Here is a 25,479-nt window from a genome sequence, read left to right on the forward strand (position 1 = left end):
TCACACTCGGCTGCGAACCGTTCCAGTGCGAGCTGGAGGCCCTCACCCGATGAAGCCAACAGAACCACATCATCCGCAAAAAGCAAAGAATCTCATGTGCCGTTATTATTATTATTATGTGTGGGGTCACTGTTCTCTCTGAAGTCGTTCCATCTCGCATTAAACTTCACTGAAGTCCAGCTTCAATATCCTCCAAGGAACTTTTGACGGGAATCAAAGAAAGAAACTGTAACCTGCTCAAAGTTCAGTCTTCTTTCTTTAAAGAGCAAAACTCAAGTAAAAAGAACATAAAGTGTTAGACTTTATTCAGTGCTCACATACATACACACACGTGATTGTGGGGTTTGTATAAAATATTTGTATACTAAATATAGATATTTGCAGGCACGGAGCCCTAGGCAAAGTTTGATCCACTCATCTGTGGAAGAGACAGGGAACATACAAACACTATGATCATTACAGTGTGATGATGATGACTGATGAAATATTCTGTTCAAAGTCAAATTTGTTTCATAGAGATTAAAAGGCATAGCAAAAAACCTGCTGAATGGAGATCCAACTGAACAGCTTGGAAACTACACAGAATACAAGCAGCAACATCAAAGAGGGAGCAATAATAAAAGACAACACATGAACCAAAACACTAGGTTACAGAACTGGACAATCATTAGAATACCCATAATATAAAATGATCACATTATCGTTATTATAGACCCCAAATCACATTAACTACTTCTCACAATATATGAAAATAATACAAGAAATAACAACAGGAAACCAAAGGTTCACAAACAAAACCTGAAAAACTCTAGAACAGTGAGACAGAAATGAACCAAGACCTCAGTGAGACCACGAAAGTGCAGTGATAACAGTCACCTCCCCCCAACAGTACAGTGAGATTGGAGGGTTTGTGAATTTAACAGCTCTCTTCAGCCTGACTCTTTATCTCTGTTAGCGTCATTAAACACAGACTAAAAGCTGCTCTAATCACTCTCGTCTCTACTCCACCTCTTAGACACCTGGCCCAGTCCAGAGTGTTTCTATACACATGCTGCAGCTGATTCAGCCTCTCTGCACCATCAGGACACTGCCCATCCTCACTCTGCACATGCACCACCTTATTTATCATTTCCACCTGCAGAGAGAAGAGAAAGAGCAGAGGGGACAACAAGTGGCAGTTATGCACTTTAAGTTAATTTCATGGTTTTGACTTACAATTTAAAATAATTTATGTTTAATAAATCCATTGTTGTTTTTAAACACGCATTTAAAGGTTCTACATAATGTGTCCAGGATGGAACCAATGTTCAATCTGTTGTTTAGGTTTGACAATATTTTACATGCCACACTCGGTAGAGGGCAGCATCTTCCCTTTCTCAGTCTGTGGATAGACATTTGGGGATGTGTGCAGCAAGGTTTGGGTACAGAGGGTGTTTTTATTAACCTCTTCAAGTTAATGCGGCCAATGGAGCATGTAATTAGTATTTTATGTGCTGGTATGAAAATAAGATGTTTATTTGTGACAGACCTGTCGAGTTTATGTTATTTATGTGTAATACAGTTGTCATTTTGTAAAGGTCAAATGAACTGATTGTGGATGTTTTGTGTTGGTGAATAATATGTTTTAATGTTTACTCGCTATGACAACGCCTTAATGTGAAAATTGATTATTTTATGTTGCTTTGTACAGTTTTGTACAGTTCTCATGGCATCTAATAAATGCCAGTAGGAGTCAAGAACACCTTGTGTCTGTCATTCTACTTGGAGGGAGTTACATCCAGTATAAAGAGCAGCAGGGACTTTAGTCCCATTCAGGGCAACAAGGTGGCTCAGGTTTGCACTATGAATTAAGTTCAGCATACCCAGGATATTTTTCCATTATCTCTCTTTACTTAACCTGACTTCTTTTGGAGTATTAGCTTAAAAATCTACCCCAGATTCCAGCCTTCATCATTCAAGTCCAGCCTATTTGAAGCTGGAAAAATTCTGGCTGAAATGTTAACTGTGTAAATCAACATTTAACTCAGTATCATGTCTTTATCATCAAGTCATGGCAGTGTAATTATTATTCTATTAGATTAATATCACAGTTTTCAGTCGCTGCCTCTGTGATATGTAACAGGACATAAGACTATGATTTTTACTAATGCTCATCAGATAAAGACAAAGACTTAAGATGGTCATCTGTTTCTGAAATATCATTGGACTAATAAACATGACCGAATGTACTGAAAGAAAGACACATGTACAAATGTGATTCGTGGATGTCGGAGCTTCTGGTCTGTAAATGTCACATGGATAATAAATTTAATGACAGTTCTCTGATTTCAGGGCTATGACAAAAATGAAACTGACCAGGTGTTTAGTTTTGAAATGAGAAAACAAAGTCTGAGATCAGATTTAATCCTCCCACAGTTTGATGAGTGAGGACCAACGTCTCTATAAATCTGTAATGTCAGTTGGATTTCAAATGTATTTCATGTAGACATGAACACAATAAAAACAGTCATTGTTCTCTTTGTGTTCTTGTCTCATAGGCTTCACTGAGAAAAGAGGTACTGAGAAAGCTGTAAATTTACAGGAAACACTGGAGTTTTTCTTTAATTCTTCACTGTGTTAATTATAGTACTGCTGAAAGTACCATGGACTCACTCCAACAATTTATTTACCTCAGAGTCTCCAGTCTACAGTGTGGGCTCTCCACCAGATCAGACAGCTGCTTCACATCTGAATCCTGAAGGTTGTTTCTTCTCATGTACAGTTGTCTCAGATAGGAGGATTTCAAAGCTGATACCAGATAATCACAGGCAATCTTTGACAAACCACAGTTTTCCAATCTGAAGAAGAAAAAGAATTAGTTCATTAGTAAGTTTCAGCTTGAAGTCATTCAGTGTTTCATTATCTGTTGAAAGACGAGGAAGGTTAAAAATCTAGAACTATATAATCTTCACACGATGCCATACTACTGAACTTTTATTTGTTTGACTCAGATTTTGTACAAAAGATTTTGCTTTTTATTTAAATGTCAGCTAGATTTTAAGGTAGAATGGAGTATCTATGGAGTATGGATCCTCAGTGTGGATCAGTATAATATCAGCCTGATGTCTGCAGTTTAGTGTCAGCACAACGTTCACATCATATTCATCTCAGCAACACTAAAACATGCTGACTGACCTCAGAGTTTCAAGTCCACATCCTGGACTCTCCAGAAAACCACACAGATGCTTCACTCCTGAATCCTGCACATCAGTGTTGTTACTCAGGTCCAGATGTTTCAGATGGGACAGGCTGGACTTTAAGGCTGAGACTAGAGAAGCACAGCTGACCTCTGACAACCAGCAGTACTCCAATCTAATTTCAATCAATCAATCAATCTTTATTTATAAAGCACTTTTCATACAAAAAAGAATGTAGCACAAAGTGCTTTACATGGTTAAAAGCAGCCCACCCCACCCTCCAACTCAGTCGCCACACTCTCATTAACATAAACGATGTGAATACACGCATATCCCCCCCCCCACACACACACACACTTAAAGAGGAAAATTGGGCTGGGTACGCATGAGCCAAGTGAGGAAACACTATAACAGGGAGCCGTCTGCACCGGAAGCCGGTCACAGACCGCAGCCACCAGGCTGGGCACACAGCAGGAGGGAGGCAAAGAAGCCCCCCAGCCAGGCTGAGAGGACCCCCAGAGCCCCAGCAGCCACGGTCGATCACAGCCCCGGTGCAGAGAGCGCCCTCCGAGGAAACACTGGAGATATGACACAATAGGATATATACAGGGTAAAATGATAAAATAAATAAGAACGGGATACAATATAAATATAAATAGAGTAAGAAGATTAAAAAATGAATAAGAATAAAATCAATAAATATTAGGTAAAGCCTAAATTAATAATAGAATAACCGGATAGAATAAATAAGCACAAAATAAATAAACGTTAAATAAAAGCTAAATTAAAAAGGTGGGTCTTGAGCCTGTTCTTAAAAACATGTACGTTCTCTGCGGCCCTGAGCTCCTCCGGCAGGCTGTTCCACAGATGAGGACCATACCACTGAAAAGCTGCCTCTCCGTGAGTATGTGTCCTGACTTTAGGGACAATTAAAAGGCCAGCACCAGAGGACCTCAGGGTCCGCGAGGGTTCGTATGGTAAAAGCAGATCTGAGAGATAAGAAGGCCCAAGACCATTAAGACATTTAAAAACCAATAAAAGAACTTTAAAATCGATCCTGAAACACACGGGGAGCCAGTGCAGCGATTCTAAAACCGGTGTAATGTGGGCCCGCCCTCTGGTCTTCGTCAGCACACGAGCTGCCGAGTTTTGTAAAAGTTGTAAAGTTGAAATATTATTTTTAGGAAGACCAGAGAGCAGGGCATTACAGTAATCAATGCGACTGGTAATAAAAGCATGCATCAGCATCTCCGTGTTTGCCCGAGAGAGAATTGGGCGGACTCTGGCTATATTTTTTAGATGATAAAATCCAATTTTGGTTACATGTTTAATATGTGGGATAAAACCAAGCTCAGAGTCAAAAATAACACCCAGGTTTTTCACTTGTAGCGAAGGACATAGTGAAAATGCCTCTAATTTAGACAAGAGTTTCTCTCTCTGAGCCTCGGGACCGACGATTAAAACTTCAGTTTTGTCCTGGTTAAGCTGTAAAAAGTTTTCTGCCATCCAAGATCTTATATCTAAAATACAGTTAACACATGTCATTTTATGGATCTTAGAGGAGCATGTGTCCATACTCACCATAAAAGTTCTGTCAGAGAGACAGGAAGTGAACCAGTTGTGTACAGCACCAGAGAGGCCCACCATGTGTTTTAGTCTGTTTAAAAGAACAGCGTGGTCTACTGTATCAAAGGCTGCGCTTAGATCCAGCAGCACCAGGACTGAGAGCTTTTGGGAGTCCCAGTTATATCTAAGATCATTTAAAACCTTTAGGAGAGCCGTCTCTGTGCTGTGGTTCACCCTAAATCCAGACTGGAGTATCTCCAGGATCTGTCTATCATTGAGAAAATCAGTAATCTGAGTAAAAACAAGTTTTTCTAAGATTTTACTTAAAAATGGTGAGTTGGATACAGGTCTGTAGTTATTAAAATCATTACAATCCAAATTGCTCTTCTTCAGAAGGGGCCTCACCACCGCCGTTTTATAGGCAACAGGGAAGACACCCAACTGAAGAGAGCAATTCATCATGTATAAAAGCTCAGCCTCAAAAAATCCATAAAGTGTTTTAAAGAGTGAAGAAGGGATTGGATCTAAAAGACATGTGGTGGGTCTCACTGTGGAGAAAACTTTCTTAAGGTTCTCAGCATTAACCAGGACAAAGCTGTCCAGTGTCTCCTCAGGTACAATCGAGCCCTCAGATGTGTTTAAAATCATATCGGGATAAGATAAAATATCAGATCTGATGGCGCTGACGTTTCCCCTGAAGTGGTCTGCAAACTGCTCACAGAGCGAGTCTGTGGGGGTTCTTTGGGGGCTTTTAAAATCAGGGTTAAATAAATGATCTATGGTGGAAAAGAGGACCTTGGGATTATTTTTGTTATTATTGATTATTTTGGCGAAGTATGAATTTCTTGAATTCCCTAATGTATTATTGTACATTTTAAGTTGCTCGCAAAATATTTGATGGTTGATAGTATTTTTATTTTTCCTCCATCTCCTTTCTGCTGCCCTGCAATTTCTTTTGAGTTTTTTGACTTCTTTGTTTCTCCAGGGTGATGCATGTTTTACATTAATCTTTTTGGTGGTGAGTGGAGCAACGGAGTCAAGGCTTTTCTTCAGTTTTCTGTTAAAATGATTAAAAATCTAATCACAGGGTGCAGGTAAAATCACAGGGTAGCATTCGTCTAAAACCCTGGTAAAATTTGCAGCCACTTCAGAGGTTAGATAGCGCCTCCTCACAGTTTGCACCGAGGTCTCCCGCTGAATAAAACCGGCGATGTTAAAAAACACACAGTAGTGGTCAGAGACAGCCAAGTCAATTTAAGAATAAAACATGTAAAAAAAGTTTCAAACATAAAGATTTGAAATATAGTAAAAACCAGTCAGTGAACTGACCTCAGAGTCCCCAGTCGACAGTTTGGACTCTCCAGTCCAGCAGACAAACACTTCACTCCAGAATCATGCAGCTTATTGTAACTCATGTCCAGCTCTTTCAGATGGGAGGACTTGGACTTCAGTGCTGAGACCACAACTTCACAGTGAGTTTCTGACAGACGACAATCAGCCAGTCTGTGATTGGAGAAAATATAAAATGTGTTTTTATAACAGCAGAAAATCTGCATTAGAAACACAAGACTGAATGTATATGAAGATAAAATAGAGTGACATCATAATCTGATGAACATCTGCTCCTCACATCTGTGTTTCAGCTTCTCTTACTGTGTTTGACATGTGAAGCTTTAGGGGCAAAGCTGAGCTTAACGTCAGGTTTGCATCCTGGTAAATAAATTGTTGGAGTGAGTCTTGGCCAAACCAGTACTTAGAAACAGTCTTACGATGTGAAGTATCTTCAAACTCAGTCACCTTGAGCTCCCATCTAACTTGGATTGAGTATGCACACAACACCCTCAGCTCTTCTGCTAACAGTTTATTTACATTTGAAGTTTCTTTAAATTACCATCTTGACTGTAATGTCCAGTCAAGATGGTGAAGTGGTCCCATCTGCGACACTGGCATTGTGCCTGGAAATAGATAAAGGCTGTGTTTCTCAGATTGGTAGATAAGAATTGGCGCATGGAGAACAAGCAGAGGACTGTCTACCTGTTTAAGAAACCTGCTAAACCTGTCAGCGGCTGTCAGTGTCTGATCCTTGGCTCTGATTGGCGGTTAAACATGACACAGTACCACTGTATTAAATTAAATGATGCACAATTGTACTGTGTATAGTGTCAAGTGAAAGTGAGCTAATGAAGATTTGAATTAAAGTTAGAAATAAGATGCAGAAAGAAATCTGCAGTTTCTGGCCATTCTTAGATTGCAGTAATTCTTTGCAAGAATTATCTGAATTACAAATACTAAATTTATGAGAATCCATTAAATTATGTTAAAGACCCATAAACACACACTGAAATTCAAACCTCATTGAAGCTCAGATGTTCAGCTTTGAAACAAACTTAATTTGGACTTCTTCTTCTTCACATGTTTATCTCAGCACAACTAAAACATGGTGCTGACCTTAAAGTCTCCAGTATACAGTGTGGACTCTCCAAAAACACACACAACTGCTTCAGTCCTGAATCCTGCAGGTCGTAGTTGCTGCTCAGGTCCAGCTCTCTCAGATGGGAGGGGTTGGACTTCAGAGCTGAGTTCAGGTAATCACAGCTGACCTCTGACAATCTGCAATTTGTCATTCTGAATGAAGAAAAAAAGATGTAGATATTTAAGTTTCATTTTTTGATGTCCTCATCAGTGAGGTTATTTTTTTTAATCAACAGACTTATTATCATGAATTATCATCAAGCCTTCTGTTAACATTAAGATTGAATCAAACTTTAGACACAAACAGGAAGAAGGTCAGACTCCAAACAAACCTGACCACATGACCTCATCTCTCTGAGGTGACCAATAATTGGAGTATGAACTTTACAGAGGTATTCGAATGAGTTTGTTTTTATCTTAAATTTAAGGAACACAGGATTTTTGACAGTTTGGGATTAATAAAGTTTAACCTGACTCAGTATTAATGAAAAGTTAAACAGATGGATAGAGGTTCAACCAGTAATCAAAACTGTACAGTTTTTGGAATCACTTGTACCAGGTACTGTACATAGCATACATTTTCACTGCTATGCTGATGATACCCAACTCTGTCCATGAAGCCAGATAACACACCCCTATTAGTTAAACTGCAGGAATGTCTTAAAGACATAAAGACCTGGATGGCTGCTAACTTTCTGCTTCTTAATTCAGATCAAACTGAGGTTATTGTACTCGGCCCTGAAAATCTTAGAAATATGGTATCTAACCAGATTCTTACTCTGGATGGCATTACCTAGGCCTCCAGTAACACTGTGAGGAACCTTGGAGTCATTTTTGACCCGGACATGTCCTTCAACGCACATATTAAACAAATATGTAAGACTGCGTTCTTCCATTTGTGCAACATCTCTAAAATTAGAAATATCCTGTCTCAGAGTGACGCTGAAAAACTAGTTCATGCATTTATTACTTCCAGGCTGGACGACTGTAATTCATTATTATCAGGATGTCCTAAAAACTCCCTGAAAAGCCTTCAGCTAATCCAAAATGCTGCATCAAGAGTACTGACAGGGACTAGAACGAGAGAGCAGATTTCTCCTATATTGGCTTCCCTTTATTGGCTCCCTGTTAAATCCAGAACTGAATTGACAATGATGCTTGTCTTTTTGAAAACACGCATGAGACATACTTTCATTGTATACTGATCATTGTTTTATATCTGCAGTTTAGTGTCACTACAACTTCCAAATCATATGCATCTTAGCACCCAACTAAAATTTGGTGTCTGACCTCAGAGTTTCCAGTTGACAGTGTGGACTCTCCAGAAAAGCACACAGAAGCTTCACTCCTGAATCTTGCAGGCTGATATTGTCACTCAGGTCCAGATGCTTCAGATGGGAGGGGTTCGACATCAGAGCTGACAGCAGAGTAGCACAGCTGATCTCTGACAACCAGCAGTCCTTCAGTCTGAGTGAAGAGAAAAAAAAACACACACACACTAGTAAATCATCGATTAGCTATTAAGATTTGTTCTCATCAATGTGATTTTCTCAAACACCATGCAGGTCAGACACTAACCACACCTCAAGCAACTGCAATATATGACTTCATCTTTGTAAGTGCAGAACACTAAAATCATAAATATTACAGTTATCTGAATGTGTTTCACTTTGTCTCAAATGTAACAACCAAAGCAGTTTGAGTAAATTTGAAAGAATAAATCATGTAAATTAAAATCTAATTAGCGATGCTATTCTTTCAAGTATCTGTAACATTATCTGTAACATATGGGGTGATCGTGGCTCAAGAGTTGGGAGTTCGCCTTGTAATCGGAAGGTTGCCGGTTCGAGCCCCGGCTTGGACAGTCTCGGTCGTTGTGTCCTTGGGCAAGACACTTCACCCGTGGCCTACTGGTGGTGGTCAGAGGGCCCGGTGGAGCCAGTGTCCGGCAGCCTCGCCTCTGTCAGTGCGCCCCAGGGTGGCTGTGGCTACAATGTAGCTTGCCATCACCGGTGTGTGAATGGGTGGATGACTGGATATGTAAAGCGCTTTGGGGTCCTTAGGGACTAGTAAAGCGCTATATAAATACAGGCCATTTACCATTATCATCACATATTTTTCCACACAATAGCATTTACTAAAGCTATCTATACTACAGGCTCAATCCTAATCCGTACCTTAGTCTGAGGTTCAAGATGTGTGTGAGGATGATTTAGAAACCTGATTTTAAAGACTCTCAGTAATTAAATGAATCCTGCTACAGTCTGACAATAAGTCAAAAGAAAAAAACAGTTGCTTGGTCTTTTGGATTCTGCAGGTCGTAGTTACTTTTGGTAAGGAAAAATTTCAAAGCAGACACATCCTGAACATCCTGAACATATATGAACAGAAATAAGTTTCAAACTTTCCACCAAATATCTGAACTATAGAAAAATAACAGCTGCAGTCAGTGTACTCACCTCAGAGTCTCCAGTCGACAGTTTGGACTCTCCAGACCAGCACACAGAACCTTCACTCCTGGACACGGCAGGTCATTGTAACTCATGTCAAGCTCTATCAGATGGAAGGGGTTTGACTTGAGAGCTGAGGCCACAACTTCACAGTGAGTCTCTGAGAGACCACAAGAATTCAGTCTTCAGTTTGAGAAAATATTAAATATGTTAGTATAAAAGCAGAAACTCTCCATTATAAACACAGACTGAATGTATATGAAGGTAAAAGAGGGTAACATCATAATATGCAAACATCTCATCTGTGATGGTGTGTGAACAATTTGACGACTGAGCTCTAAAATTCTGATAAAATACAAAATAGCACTTTATTACAAATGTCCGACTAAAGAAAAAGTAACACATGGGATATAAACTTAGCACAAAAGAAAAGGAAATTTGTGTTGGTAGAATATTCCTTTGCTATAACTGCTTCTTGGCAATAGATCTTATACCATGAAAATCCTGACTATCTTTCCCTAAATGTGGCCCATTTCTTAGGAAATGAAGAACAATCCATTTGTGGGTAGAGCAGCAGATTTGAGTATGTCGGTTGCAACCATGAAAAAATCTTGCCAAATCTTCTATGCCAGTGCCAAACAGCTTATTCTGTTATTGACTCTTCTTTTGAGCTTCTAGTAGCCCAGGTGCTGCTAATCAGGTTCTTGATTGGTGCCTGTGAGCATGAACCCTGCTACGGTGGTCAGTTGATGTCTGCTCCAAGTATACCATATTTAAATGATTTGGTTAAGGAGAAACTATGCTGACTGCTGCACCAATCGGGTAACAGCTTTCGGTGGAAGCAGTGTGATAGTGTGGGGCAGAATCTTACTCACTGGAAAAATAAGGCTTTGCATTATTGGAGGAAATCTCAATGCAGAGAGATACTGAGATACTGTAACCAGTGGCAATCCCATATCTCCACAGTCTGGGCCTGGACTTATCCTCCAGATGACAACACTTGCACGCACAGAGTGGGGTTTATCAGCGACTACGTTTGGGAGTGGAGAGGAAGACCTGTCCGCAGTCCTAACCTTAACCTCATTGCACACATGTGGAATCAGCTTGGTTGTGCTGTCCATGCCAGTAACCAATACAACCACATTGGCTGACTTGTAACAAATGCTATGCCACACTAGTGTGTGACCAAATTGGTGACCAGGATAAGGTGGAGCCAGGCTGTTGTGCCTGTGTTTGGTTCTTCTGCATGCTAATGAGCTTTAAATTTCCCCGAAATGGGCCAATTGTTTCTTCAAACATTCAATCCAGGAAATGACAGCGGAAAAAGTAAATACCAGAGCAAGCTGTTTGGCATTGGCAGAGAAAATCTAACAAGTGTTTCATGGATGCAAACCACATAGTCAGCTGTGCTGCTGTAACACCAAAAGTGTTAATTTAATTGAAACGAGGAGTGAGTGCATATTTGGAACAGGTGGATGGATCAGGAGATTTATACCTTTTAAATTTAACTTTATCATCTATGCCTCAAAAATTAGCCACCTGGAAACAATGGGTTATAGCTTGTTTACTATTTCAAATGATTGGCCTGCCAATGATAACAGTCATAACCTGGCATTGGTGAAATGTTGGGGACTTGGAGCTGATCAGCCTACAGATAGAGTACTGGGGGGATTTACTGGGACCTGTAGCTACTGGAAGATCAAGACTGAATGCAGTCAGACCTGGCCATGGGCTACAGGCCAACAATGGACAGGTGTTATTGTTCCAACTTTTTTATCAACTTTTAGCCAGTGCTATTGATCGTTATGGCCCTCATTTGTTCTCTTTGTGGATGATGATCAAAGATTCTAAAGGAGAGGGCATGTAAAAGATCCACATCTCGGGCTTGGAATATGTTTGTTTTCAGCACTGCAACTCTAGCAGTAATTATTATTTATTTGGTTTGGTAGAGGCTGGAGATGCAAACTTCTAATTATTTTTCTGAGTAGAATTGAGTACTAAAACCTGGTACTAAAGAGGCCCTGAAATTAAATTATTAAAGACTGAAGTATCAATAAATTTTGACTTTGCAGAACATTTACGGAGAAATTCAGTTTTCAATGCTCACTTCATAGTTCATCTGTAGTTGTCTAAGGATCTTGGATAGAAAAGCATCTGGACTTCCCCTCTGAGAGGTGAAACATGAAACCTGAGACTAACTAAACTACTAATTAGCACTGATCAATAATGCTAATGATCAGATCTGGACTCACCGAGCTTTTCTGCAGTTCCTCACAACCGGAATAAGTCTGCGTCGTCCCTCCAATGATGTGTTGTACTTCTTTAGGTCCAACTCATCCAGAACCTCCTCTGACATCTGCAATATGTGGGCCATAGCTGAGCAGTGGATCTCAGAGAGTCTCTCAGATCTGTTCTCTGACTTCAGGAACTTTTGGATCTCCTGATGTACTGAGAGGTCGTTCATCTCCATCAGACAGTGGAAGATGTTGATGCTTCTGTCAGGAGAGATTTTATCACTGTTCATCTTCTTCAGGTTGTTGATGACTCTCTGGATGGTTTCTGGACTGTTCTCTGTCTGACCCAGCAAACCTTCTAAGAGTCTCTGGTTGGACTCCAGAGAGAGGCCATGAAGGAAGCGGACAAACAGGTCCAGGTGGCCATTTTTACTCTGGAGGGACTTTTCCATGGCTTGTTTAAGGAAAGCATCCAGAGCTGACCCACTGTACTTTTGTCCCAGGAAGTCCTCCAACACCTCTGTCTTCCTGTTGGTGAAACAGTGGAACATGTAGACTGCAGCCAGAAACTCCTGGATGCTCAGATGAACAAAGCAGTAGACTGGTTTCTGGAAGATTACAAACTCTCTTTTGAAGATCTCTGTACAAACTCCTGCGTACACCAAGGCCTCTGTGACATCCAGACCACACTGCTCTAGGTCTTCTTGGTAGAACATGATGTTTCCTTTCTCCAGATGTTCAAACGCCAGCCTCCCCAGCTTCAGAAGAACTTCCCTGTCAGCCTCCGTCAGCTCCTGTGGACTCGTCTCATGTCCATCATGGTACTTGTTCTTCTTCCTCTTTGTCTGAACCAGCAGGAAGTGTGAGTACATGTCAGTCAGGGTCTTGGGCAGCTCTCCTGTCTGCTCTGTAGTCAACATGTGCTCCAGAACTGTAGCAGTGATCCAGCAAAAGACTGGGATACTACACATGATGTGGAGGCTCCTGGATGTCTTCAAGTGAGAGAGGATTTTTTTAGGCAGGTCTTCATTACTGAATCTCTTCCTGAAGTACTCCTCCTTCTGGGCGTCAGTGAAGCCTCGTACTTCTGTTAGCCTGTCAACACATGTAGGAGGGATCTGATTGGCTGCTGCGGGTCGGGAAGTTATCCAGACGAGAGCCGAGGGAAGCAGATTCCCCTGGATGAGGTTTGTCAGCAGCTGGCTGACTGATGACTTCTGTGTGACATCAGACAGCAGCTTCCTGTTGGTGAAATCCAATGAAAGTCTGCTTTCATCCAGGCCGTCAAAGATGAACAAAAGCTGAGAGACAGCCAGCTTCTCAGCTGTGACCTTCTGTAATGTTGGATGGAAAACATGGAGCAGCTCCAGAAGACTGTACTGCTCATCTCTGATCAGGTTCAGCTCCCTGAATGAAAGCAGAACCACCACACTGACATGTTGGTTCTCCAAGCCCTCTGCCCAGTCCAGAGTGAACTTCTGCACTGAGAAGGTTTTTCCAACACCAGCCACGCCGTTGGTCAGAACCACTCTGATGGGTCTCTGTTGGTCAGGTAAGGCTTTAAAGATGTCCTGGCACCTGATTGGAGCGTCATCAAAAGTCTTTTTTGAAGTTGTCTCCAGCTGCCTCACCTCATGTTGGGTATGAACCTCTTCACTCTGTCCCTCTGTGATGTAGAGCTCAGTGTAGATGGTGTTGAGAAGGGTTTTACTTCCTGTTTCATCACTTCCTTCAGTCACACGTTCACATCTCCTCCTCAGACTGATCTTATGTTCATCTAAAACCTCCTGCAGACCAACATCTGCTGAAAGAAAGAAAAACAGAAAGAAAACTCTTCAATGTCTGAACAACAAGAAGTAGTCCAGTTTTCAGAAATGGGTCCATCAGCAGACAGATGTTCAGTCTTACTTTGTACACAGCTGCTCTGACTGGCTGTCTGCAGTCCAGCTCTGGTTCTGGATCTTTTTCCACACTGGGGACAAGACGAGTCTCCTGATGAAGCAGACTGGTCCCAGTATGAGGAGATGCACTGTCTGCAGAACCAGTGTCCACAGCTGGTAGAGACTGGATCCTTCAGGATGTCCTGACACAAAGCACAGCAGGACGGCTGCTCCTCCTCACAAACACCACTCCTATTACTTCTCCTCTCTCTGTGAACAAATGTTTTCATCATTTGGTGTAAGTGAAAAAGATCTAGATCTGACAAAACATGTAAAATCCTGGACAGTCACTGTGAAGGGTTAGTGTGCAGCTACTTTCCTGTTTTAATTCAAGACTTGAATTAAATTTATGCTTCCTTTAGACCTTTTAAAGACATGCTCTACTTTAAGCTACTGGCATCCAAAAGTATCAAATTCATATTTTAATGAGCCCCCTTGTCTCTTTTTTTAACATAAAGGATTAAAACAACAGATTTAGTTCAGAATTCATAACATTTCGATATGACTCGAAACATCTCTCCCTCACAAACTAAATCACCTCGAAACCCATCCATCCATCCATCCATCCATCCATCCATCCATCCATCCAGTTTCTTCTTCTTCCGCTTACCCGGGGCTGGGTCGCAGGGGCAGCAGCCTAAGCCGAGAAGCCTCTCATCCCCTTCCCACATAGCAAAATTGGCATGGCCCGGATCTGGCCCACACAATGTGCTTACATATGGCCCACATACGTAAGAATGACTGCCCTTTGGTGGCCCAGATCAGGGCCACCAAAGGGCAGTCATTCTTTGCGCTATGTGGGCCATGTCTAAGTTGTGCGCAGCCACGGGCCAGTTGCACACACACTGCTGGCCCTGTGCTGGCCCAGAACAGTTTCAGCTCTGGCCCCAGATGTCAGCCTAATGTGTACCTTAATCAAGCCATGTAATAACAACATGTGCCGGAACATAATAGTGCAAAAGTAACATGAAACTCTGTTCAGATAGTGAATGGACTGATTCTTATATAGCGCTTCTCTACTCTCCCGGATTACTCAAAGTGCTCTATACAAAATGCCACATTCACCCAATCAGACACTTTTTCTAAATTGAGTGCTTTCTAACTACATTCATACACATTCATACTCTTGACATGCAGACTGGAGGAGCCAGGGATGGAAACGCTAACCTTCCAATCAGTAGGTGACCTGCTCTACCTCCTGAGCTACAGCCACTGAGTGGTAAACCTGAGTAAACCGTCACTAGGTTTTGGATAAAGTGTACACTCAGAAACCTGTCAAACCTCTATTTGAAACATTAGCTACCATAGCAGTATAGTATTGCAACATGGCATTTTGGGTCTTCTAACTAAAATAGGAAAATAGGAACATAAATAGTGCCATCATTGTCAGACCTGGCCCACATCTGGTTGACATACACCATACCGTGATATCAGTCAGTCAGAAGTGCCAGCTTGATGACGAATCCGGGCCAGACCTGTTTTCTATGAGCCTGGGCCACATAACCCAAACCACAATCGGGCCAGATGTGGCATGCCATCACATAAACAGTGCCATCTTGCCAGGCCTGGCCCATATCTGGATGACATACCACTTACCATGCCAGAAGTCAGCCAGCAGTGCCAGCTTGATACCAGATCCAGGCCAGACCTGTCTGCTATGTGGGTTTGATAGATGAGTCTATCAAATCTGATCCATAATCCTCTATTCCCCAGACTCTGCTTCCTCCACTGAAATATTCCTTCTACTGCCCGACAATGTTCTCAGTCGAAACTAGCAGTTCTCCACCCGCACTATACACAGTGCGAGTAGAGCACTGCCTTTCCCTCCTGAGTCACCTGAGAGATTGTCAGAATCTCTTCGAGACAGTCCAAAGGTTATTTCCATGGCCTCTTCAAACTTCTCCTACACCCAACTTTTTGCTTCAGCCACTGCCCGAGCTACATTCCGCTTGGCCTGTCAGCACCTTTCAGCTGCTTCTGATATCCCATAGGCTAACCAAGCCCGATAGGACTCCTTCTGGTGGCTCCTTTCACCTCTGGTGTCCACCATTTGGTTCGGGGGTTTTTACCATGACAGGTACCAACCACCCTGGTGCCATGTGCACTTATGGACACCCTTATGTTCGAACATGGTGTCCGTTATGGACAAACTATGGTCCACAGAAGTCCAATAACAAAACTCTGCTCAGGTTCAGATCTGGCAGGCCATTCCTCCTAATTACGCCCCTCCAGGTCTCACTATCATTGCCCAGATGAGCGTTGAAGTCTCCCCGTATGAGTCCCCAGATTTAGCACCCTCAAGCACCCTGCCTAGGTACTCCAAGAAGGTTGGGTACTCTGAACTGTCATTTAGCGCATAAGCACAGGTGACAGTCAGCACCCATTCCCTAACCCAAAGCTGCAGAGAACAAACCCTCTCGTCCACCGGGAGAAACCGCAACATGCAGGCAGCAAGCTGAGGGGATACTAGGACACGCATCCCAGCCCGCTGCCTCTCATCAAGGGCACAACTTCAGACTGAGACCAGACCCTCACCAGGAGTTTGGCTCCAGAGCCCAAGCCATGCATTGAAGTGAGCCCCACTATACCTAGTCAATATATCTCAACCTCATGCACTAACTCATGCTCCTTCCCCATCAGAGAGGTGACATTCCATGACCCAAGTCACTAGTTTTGGTAGCCAGGGATTGACACATTGCACTGGATCCCAGTGTACTTCCGACCCAGCCACTCCCTCAGGGAAAAACTGGTTCATCCCAAAGGCAAAACTCCCAAACACAAACTTAAGGATGTAGTATATGCTGTCCAGTGCAGTGTGGAATGCTTATATCTTTATAAATGCATGGCACGACGCAGAAGAGCAGGACAGGTGACCTAAATAAGTAACGTGATAGGGTGAGGCACAGTCTCACAGTGAGACACACTATTGATCATGTGAGTCTTTCATATGATGTTTGTGATCATAACATTATTTTCTTCTTTTCTTCTTCTTTTTTCTTTTTAAAAAAACAACAACCACAAATTAAGAATCAGGCAGGATAATCTCCCAAGTTAATTCTTCTCTCTCTCAACTAGAAATCATTTGCAGCAAATATCTGAAACACAGAAATACACTCCATATTTCCAGCTTATCATACTCTCTCCAGAATCCACCTTAAGAAAGTTACACTACATTTTAAAGCAGAAACAGGATCTACTTAATTTACACTGTTGTATATATAATATGGCATCTCTGGGATAAAGAGATTAAAAATAAGTCAGTGGCAGTTCTCTTACTTTGTGTCCAAGGCTCTGGGTTCATTACTGAAGGCCAGTGGATCTGCTTTGGACTGCTTACTGTTACATTGTGAAGAGTCGGCGCCGTCCTTCTCATTTTCCACACAATTATTCATTTTCTACACTTTAGTATGAGAGGTGACTGTGAGCTCAGGGCCTTTGTTTGACCCCAAACTCTGAGCTGAGGGGAAACATCGAGTTTTCAGTTCCAGAAAAGCTGATCAGAGGTGGTTCAGGCCAGTGGTCACCCTGAAATAATGAAAAAAGCAGTGATCAGTGCAATAGCGTGAAAAAAGCATCTGTCAGTTTAACTTTTGTGTGTGTCCACTACATAAATGAAACAAATGAATGGGCAGGGTCTCAGGAGGACGCGAATGTGAGGGTTTTTCTTAAATCACAGGAAGGGAGAAAAGAACCATTTAGATGTTAGAGAGACTGATTCTTTTAATATGAGACACATTCAAACACTAAATTCTGAGACATTTGTCCTACATTTCAAAATGTTGCTCCAAATAATTGAATGACTATATTTCAATATGTGAACAAATAATGACAGAACACAGTGTCATTCAAAGCTATTGCACTCATCTTCATTCAAATATTCACGACATCTCCAGCATAGGAACACCCATGGTCAATGGTAACTTTATTGTCCCCAGTGGGAAATTGATTTGCGGTATGTCCGCTATCGTGTAATGCTCAGAGGACGGTCTGAACATAATACAACAGAGGTTGTCTTCCACAGCACCTGCCTGTTATAAAAGTCCACAAGCTGGACCTTAGACCTCCCTGAAATCTGACCAGCCACTTTAACCAGGTTACTAAGTCTAGTCTTATTGATCAAAGACAAATTACCATACCAAGTAGTAGAGGAGGGAGACAACAACCCTGTGGTGAACCAGTAGAGAAATTTAAAAAGTCTCAAATCAAACTAACGCGATTAAAATCAAGTTTAAATTGATTAAGAAATTTATCGGCTAAGAGGTGTGGCTGGATAGTATTAAAAGCTGAAGAACAATCAATAAATAAGAGCCGAGCATGAGCTTTGGCCCCATCCAGATGGTGATATAAGAAATTTAATAAAGTAGTCACTGCATCATCAACACCTCTACGAGGCCTGTGTGCAAATTGTAGTTGATTGATAAGCTTTTCTACCTGGTGCAGAATCTCCTTCCTTATAAGTCTTTCAAAGGACTTCATCACTAAAGATGGCAACAGGCCTAAAATAATTTAATGATGTAGGTTTTGTGTTTTTGCAGCTGGAGAAATAATTGAGTTTTTCTGGACCCTTCTGTTGCTGACATGATAAAAGAAAGATGTACGAAAAGATGCCGCATAATTGCTCAGCACACATTTTGTAGCACATATTATCAGGCGCTGGACTTTTATTAGTCATAATTGTTTCAAAAAGATTTCCCACCCATCTTTCATCAAAGGACAAAGCTTTAATAAAAGCTTTTTTTCTTTCATAAATCAGCCTTATAAGAGCTCTCGAAGACCATGTTTGTTATTAGGGTTAGATCTCTTTTCACACCATTTCTGATTAATATATAAACACACTCCTCCTCCGTGAGATTTCTGGGTAACTCCGGGGTCCCGATCCAAACGTATGGGAAACCCGAAGCCATTTAATTCCAGAGAATTAGGGTCAGAATCCCTGAGCAAAGTCTCTGTGAATACCATTAGACATGTATCCCTGTGGACACGTAAATGCATGACATTCAAATGCAGTTCATCCAGTTTACTCCTCAGAGACTGCACATTAGCCAGGATTATTGATGGCAAAAGGAAAACGACTGTATCGTATTCGCTTTCTCAATCGCTGTGTAGACCTCCCTTCTTACACCACTTCCTTATTTTGACTTTATTAAAATCTAAAGTGCTCCTGTGATTACTGGATAATCCAGGGCTGTTAAACACTGAAGGGTGAAAAGAATCCAGAGACGGGCGATTCCACTGAAGATCCAGAAGAAACTCCCGTGAGTATGTAATTGTTTGTGAATGACAAAGACTTCGAACAACTGTCAGGATTGCCAATAAAAAAAAACACATTCCACAGAGCACAAGCCGATGCTTAAGGATTTCCTCGGGCTCAAAATCAGACAACAACGTAACTAAAAAAGCAATAAAGTTAAAAAAAACCTGACAACTGGCAGACACAGACAACCTGCTGGAGCAGTGCCCCCTTTCAATCTATGACCAATCACGAAATGACAAATAATTCAAAGCTTCATAAAAATTAGTTTGATTATTTTTTATTTATCAAATAACAGTGATTTCTATAATAACGTATGGCAAACTCTTCTAAACCAAATGGATCAACTGAGCTCCTCCACACACATTATCTGAGGAACAGGTCATAGAGACCCATGAAGAGCAATTACAATATAAAACTATAACTATAACACCAGTGCTGCAAATAAGCTGAGAGCAACGAGACAGGAAGTAAAAGTAATGCTGCCAAAGATCATTCATCTTGTGAATTCACGATCATCACAGCAGTACTTTACAGTGAAGGATCAAAAAATGATTTGATCCTCTGCTGAATTTGTATGTTTGCTCACTAAGAAACGAACAGGTCAGACGTTTATGGAAGTTTTATTTTAATGGGCGAGAGACGAAAATACACAAAAGATTTAAACTGATTTGCATTTCTCTGATTGAAATAAATATTTCGTCCACCAACAAAACATGACCTACTACTTCCCAGAATTTTGGCTTCTGCAGATTGACACTGTACATAAAGCAGACCTGTCCACAGATTCAATTTCTTTCCTCTCCACCACCAAGGACAAGACCAAAAAGCCATCAAAGGAGGTCAGGGACAAGGCTGTAGACCTGCACAAGGCTGGGATGGGCTACAAAACCATCAGTAAGACCCTCGGTGAGAAGGGGACAACTGTTGGTGCCATTATTCTGAAATGGAAAAAATATAGTGACCATCAATGGACCTCGGTCTGGAGCTCCGTGCAAGTCGTTGTGTCGTGGAGGAACCACACTACGTTGTAACAGATGGGAGGGAGTTTTTCTGGATTTTTGGTCGATATCCTGTCTCTCTCCGTTGAAATGAAACTTCCACACAAATTAGAAACTGTTCATTTCTTTGTAAGTACAAAATCAGCTGCAGATCTAATAATTATTTCTCCCACTATACTGTACTGCTTGTGCTGCTGTTAAACTAACAGCTGAACATTAGAAATAAGTGAAACTTGAAACACATGTTGGTGTGTTCAGGTCTGACACAACATCCAGCATGTCAGTGGCAGAAAAAGGTAACAGACAACAACAAAGAAAAACAGATACACCAAATATACATTTCCTTACTTTTCTGTGCCAAGCTTAGATACCTGGAGCTGTCACCACGCCACATTCATGCAGGGGGACTTCTGCTTTGCTTTAGGTGCCGTACTGTCCCGAGCATTTTTCAGGCATAATATCAGAATCATCCATCCATCCATTCGCTTCCGCTTATCCTTTTCAGGGTCGCGGGGGGCGCTTGAGCCTATCCCAGCTGTCATAGGGCGAGAGGCGGGGTACACCCTGGACAGGTCGCCAGTCTGTCGCAGGGCTAACACACAGGGACAGACAACCATTCACACTCACATTCACATCTAGTGACAATTTGGATTATCCAATTAACCTATCCCCACAAGCTGCATGTCTTTGGACGGTGGGAGGAAGCCGGAGTACCCGGAGGGAACCCACGCAAACACGGGGAGAACATGCAAACTCCACACAGAAAGACCTGATGGTGGAATTGAACTCAGGACCTTCTTGCTGTGCGGCAACAGTGCTAACCACCGTGCTGCTAATATCAGAATCAGAATACCTTATTAATCCCTGAATTCATGTGTCAGTCATCCATAATAAACACACTGCATGTCTGTGCACGTTTTTCTATCTAAAGTCAGGTTTGACCGGTTTGCTCTGATACATATTAGCTGTCTCACACAGACATGTAGAGAATCACCTTATTCCTGTCATGCTTCACTAACAGGTGAATATTTGTTTATTTTCAGAGTTAATAAAGAAATGTGCATTTTGTTCCTCTCTGTCAGGATTATGGAAAGGTTTTAAGACTAATTCGAATAGTTTACATGTCTGTAAAATGCAGTTATTGGTCTTCACTGCAGTGTGGGTGAGGATTGCTTTAGCCATTTGAAATGAGTCTTTGGTTTCTTTCTGTATAATGATGATGTTGCAAACGTATTTATTTTTTCTTCCCCTTATCATGTGGATTAAAATAGATCAAAAAAAATAACAGTTTTCCTAAAATGTATATGCAAAATTCTTTTTATGGCAAATGTTTTTCAATGTTTCGAAAAGACTGAGACACACGCTGATGCCTGCAGACTGATCCTGGAGGACATCCGTCAAAGACACAGACTTCTGGATACTCCCATGGGCTGAAGGATGCTTTGAGGGACTATAGCTGGTGATGGAGCCAGAAGGCAGATTTTTCTTCGGCCGAGTCCCATTTTAATACTTTGCTATGGAGCATTTTAGTAATTTGCACCTCATCTTGTTGCAGTGTTGCATTAGAGATCCAGTAGCATAGTTTTTATCGCTGTGATATATTAAAGTTCAAAGAAGTGTGCGTCACATGCTTTCAGTGTTGAGTCGAAATTCATGTTTGTAACTGTCCAACAATAAGAAAACGACTTGGTTAGAGATGTCAAAAGTGCCTCGAACCAAAGACCTCTTTTCCTTCCATCTCCAGCTACACTCGAAAGTAATTTGTGCACCTGTGTGGTTGTTAGAAAGGCTTGTTTTCTACCAGCACCGCCACGTTCTTATTAAATGTCCTCAACTACATCTGTGATCGTTTTCACGTGCGCTCACAGAGAATGGAACAAAAGGCACCAACATCCAAAGACGAGCAGAAGCAATGACAGGATCTGCTGTCTGTGAAGCCTTTTTAAATCTAAAGTCACATCAGTTTATCCCACCATGGGAAATAACCCCAGAAGGCCCTTTAAACAACCCGAGGTGCACCTAAAAGCACCGTGAATCGTAAATAACCATATAGGTGCGCAAAAATATTTCCAGGGTAGCCGGCGTGAACTTGGTGATTCGAAAGCGGTAAGTGGGGCTAACCGGAGGCGCTTTCACATGCCACAAACGAAAACACAAGTCAGATTATCAAACCGGAAATAGCCGGCGTGTTTATGCTTTTATAGGAGCCGGTGTACGTGGAGAAGACACGGCCATGTGCTAAGCGGTCCTTACGTGGAAACAAGGTGAACATCGTTCTGTGTAGCGCGACCAGTTTACACCCGAGAGACGAGCCTCCTGGGCGGTTGCTATGGTGATGGAGTCAGATAAACAGACTCCAGCTGTAAACCAGTGTCACCGACCGCACGATCTGATATCATCGTGTTGGTGTTGTTCCAGGATCAACACTGCAAGTGACCAATCAGAATGTTGTGACGTAATGCCTTTGCGACTTCGGGAAAAACCGCCGTAAAACAAAAAACTGTACTTAAGCTGCAAGAAACCGCCTCTGTCCGCCGATCAACGGACCCTGACCCTTTAATAAACGCTGAGCAGAACTGATGTTGTCCTTGCAACACTGGAACTTCATAAATGCACGAATGTCTCGGCGCACCAAAGAATAACGTCACAACAACGTGATTGATCACTTGCAATGTTGATCCTGCAACAACATTTACTATGTTTATGTTTTACTACGACGATATGAGATCACCAGTTTAGATATCGATACAGGAGCCGTGTCCCACAAATCCCGCTCACCCCCCCAGGAAGTGATTAAAACACGCAGTGTTTAAAAAACAGAATCTTTTCAACAAGTCAAACACAGTTTTGGGCTCACTCTGATCTGTTTCACCCACCCTTCACCGAGTCACGCAGGTTTAAAAGACGGAATAAAACACTGTGATAAGAAGCGCAGGAGAAAGCTGAAGTAACACTCACCCTGCTCCAGGCTCGACGTTTCTGCTTCCTGCGCCCTCACACTGCCCCGTCAGCGGCTGCTTTCTCCTCCCCCTCCGTTTACAGGAAATCAGCTGGATTTCGGCAGGCGTGTGTGAGAGATATACGGGAACTTTAAAAACTTCTGCACAAGAAACATTTCCCCCCCAAGTCTGAAGATATTTTTTAAAGAAATTTAAATCCTGCAAACAAACTTCAACACGGGATTCAAAGCTCCTGTCACGCAGGTTTTTACTGGTTTTACTTCAACCTAAAGCATCAGTGCTGAACCAGCGTGAAAAATGCATCACAAACACAGAGTCGCGATGATAATGATAGTACAGACGAACATCAGCAGGCTGTATGTTTAAAGTTACTTTAAAGGTGTGTATGACATTAAATGCGTGGAAAGGATCCACACACAGTGTTTTATCTCACCCATCCTTCGTGTCCAAACCTGAAAGGTACATTTCCCCATCTTTACTTTGAGTTTCTATTTCAAGTCATGTCCTGTCTTATTTTGTAATCCTCTGTACTTTCCACATTTTCACTTCCTCTTATCTGTAACTTTGTCTCATTTTCATCACCGTCATGTCGTTCTCGCGTGTCGTGGCAGTGGTCAGATCATCTGTGAAGGTAAACATGTTTAAAATGTGAGCGAGTTGTGATGAGAGAGCTTTTATTACAGTCGAACCTTTCTTAGTTTATAGTCCTCTTCACTTCCTGAGTGACCTGCCCCACAGAAACAGGCCAGTTTCACAGCATGAGCTGTAGTGTGCGCCTGGAAGATGTTTAGGCTGATTTCTGGGGCTTTTCCTCGCCCGGGTCGTTTGCCTCACAGACTCTCTGTCAAAGTATGCACTGGCAGCCTTACATAAACCTTCTGGGTGTCTCTTGTGTCCGGCATTTATTCCTGTTTCCTGTCATTTGCATCGCCACAGTTGGGTGGCAGGCTGAGGTATGTAGTGTTAGCAGAGGCTAATGAAGCTGCAGCAGTACTCTGGATAGGGAAAGCTGACAATCAGCACCTTCAGTGCCCCCTCCCACATTTACATTGCTATACATAGTTTATTGTTCTAAATGTCTCACATGTTCTGTCATATTTCCAACTCTTCTCTCTGTATTTAACAACTTCTGTCTGAAGTCCTCCCACAGTCTGACTCCTGGTTTGTTTTCACACCTCCTAACTTCACCTTTATTAGCTTTTACATCCATATCTTTCTTTTCATGACACAGAGATGAAAGAGTCGTCTCTCACTGCAGCTTATTTTTATCTGCTATCATCAACCTCATTCACATCTCTCACACGCTCAACAGTAATTATTTACAATATTAGCAGATATTAACAGAAATGCCACCCACCTGCCCTGAAGCTACTGGGATAAAACAAAAGCCATCTTCATGCTACAGACCTCTGGGCCCGTATCCCTAAAGAATCTTTGTGCAAAAAGTGGCTCCTAGCGGCCAAATTCTAAGAAAATTCTCAGAGTCATGACGTTTTCTTAGAATTTCCCCTAAAAGTGACACGACAATCCCAGTTAATATAAAAGCTATTCCTCAAGATTCCTAGCGCTTAAAAGGGCTCCTAAGGCAAGATCTGCTACAAGCAGGGAAGAGGACTTTTAGTGGCTTAGGAGTTCCCCTAAGCAGCTGCACAAAATGGCCAACAGAAGAGGCAGGAGAGATGTCCTGCAAACACTGGATGACAGGGAATTATTGAGACGCTACAGATTGGATCGTGCAGGAATCATGTTTGTGGTGGATCTCCTTAGAGATGCAATTACTTCACCAACTCGACGCCACAACACTATTACACCGGAGACGAAAGTAATCACAACCCCGAGGTATTTGGCAACCGGGAAAATGCAACAATGCAGCAGTGATGACTTGGGTCTGCAATCACAGACATTGCTAAAAGCTGAGCCGTGTTACCCTCGTTAAGACCACACTGGACTTGTAACGTTGTGATTTCTACTTCATTAAGGACAGCCTCTTGAGATAGGCCATCTTGTTTTCAACGGGGTCCATATGGGAGTGAAAGTACAAAATATGTCAGCTAGGATATTTATATGAGCAAATAAGACACGAATCATTATTTGAACAGGGTGTAATGAGTTTAAGTTTTCACATATTTTAGATTCTAATGGCTATAACCCCTACAGCTTCATTTTCCAGATATTTTCTTGAATGTGAAATATTATTTACAATTACAGTCAGCATAAGATTAGAGTGTATAATTATGTTTATTGATTTGAGGGTACATCCTTTGCTCATTATCACCAAAAGCTCATTTCCATCAAACTTGTAGGATCAACCAATCACGGCTTTTGAAATGATGACTCATACCTAGCAACGGGGTCAACCACACCTCCTCACTAAGATAGGATTTCCCATCCATTCCTTGCTCAGAGTTCACTGAAAATGTTCTGGAATC

The 25,479-nt window shown here is 41.9% G+C and overlaps 1 protein-coding gene across 3 annotated transcripts; it reads right to left on the reverse strand.

Moving 5' to 3' along the window:
* Positions 1-284: 284 nt before the first annotated feature.
* On the reverse strand, positions 285-20,597 carry LOC113029562 (NACHT, LRR and PYD domains-containing protein 14-like). 3 transcript variants are annotated; one of them, XM_026180480.1, is made up of 10 exons: positions 17,115-17,363; positions 13,807-14,048; positions 11,917-13,702; positions 9,674-9,847; positions 8,505-8,681; positions 7,191-7,367; positions 6,072-6,245; positions 3,175-3,351; positions 2,670-2,837; positions 285-1,135 (listed from the first exon to the last, which is right to left on the reverse strand). In XM_026180480.1, the coding sequence occupies exons 1-10, from the start codon at positions 17,228-17,230 to the stop codon at positions 1,126-1,128; spliced, it is 3,201 nt and encodes a 1,066-aa protein (XP_026036265.1). In that variant the 5' UTR covers positions 17,231-17,363; the 3' UTR covers positions 285-1,125. The 3 variants fall into 3 exon arrangements, with proteins under 3 accessions (XP_026036265.1, XP_026036264.1, XP_026036263.1); XM_026180479.1 differs by lacking the exons at positions 285-1,135; positions 2,670-2,837; positions 3,175-3,351; positions 6,072-6,245 and adding an exon at positions 20,462-20,597 and having other exon boundaries at positions 7,143-7,367; positions 11,917-13,699; XM_026180478.1 differs by lacking the exons at positions 285-1,135; positions 2,670-2,837; positions 3,175-3,351; positions 6,072-6,245 and adding an exon at positions 20,462-20,597 and having other exon boundaries at positions 7,143-7,367.
* Positions 20,598-25,479: the final 4,882 nt, after the last annotated feature.

This window comes from Astatotilapia calliptera, chromosome 9, assembly GCF_900246225.1.
Source record: "Astatotilapia calliptera chromosome 9, fAstCal1.2, whole genome shotgun sequence".
Lineage (NCBI taxonomy): Eukaryota > Metazoa > Chordata > Actinopteri > Cichliformes > Cichlidae > Astatotilapia > Astatotilapia calliptera.

Excerpts from the sequence above, each read along its gene's own strand:
- LOC113029562 (XM_026180480.1), bottom strand. The coding sequence starts at position 17,230 with ATGAATAATTGTGTGGAAAATGAGAAGGACGGCGCCGACTCTTCACAA. Across the intron at positions 9,848-11,916 it reads AGGAACTGCAGAAAAGCTCG|ACTGAATTCTTGTGGTCTCT; the intron begins GTGAGTCCAGAT and ends CTCAAACTGAAG. Across the intron at positions 6,246-7,190 it reads TGTATACTGGAGACTTTAAG|ACTGGCTGATTGTCGTCTGT; the intron begins GTCAGCACCATG and ends CTCCAATCACAG.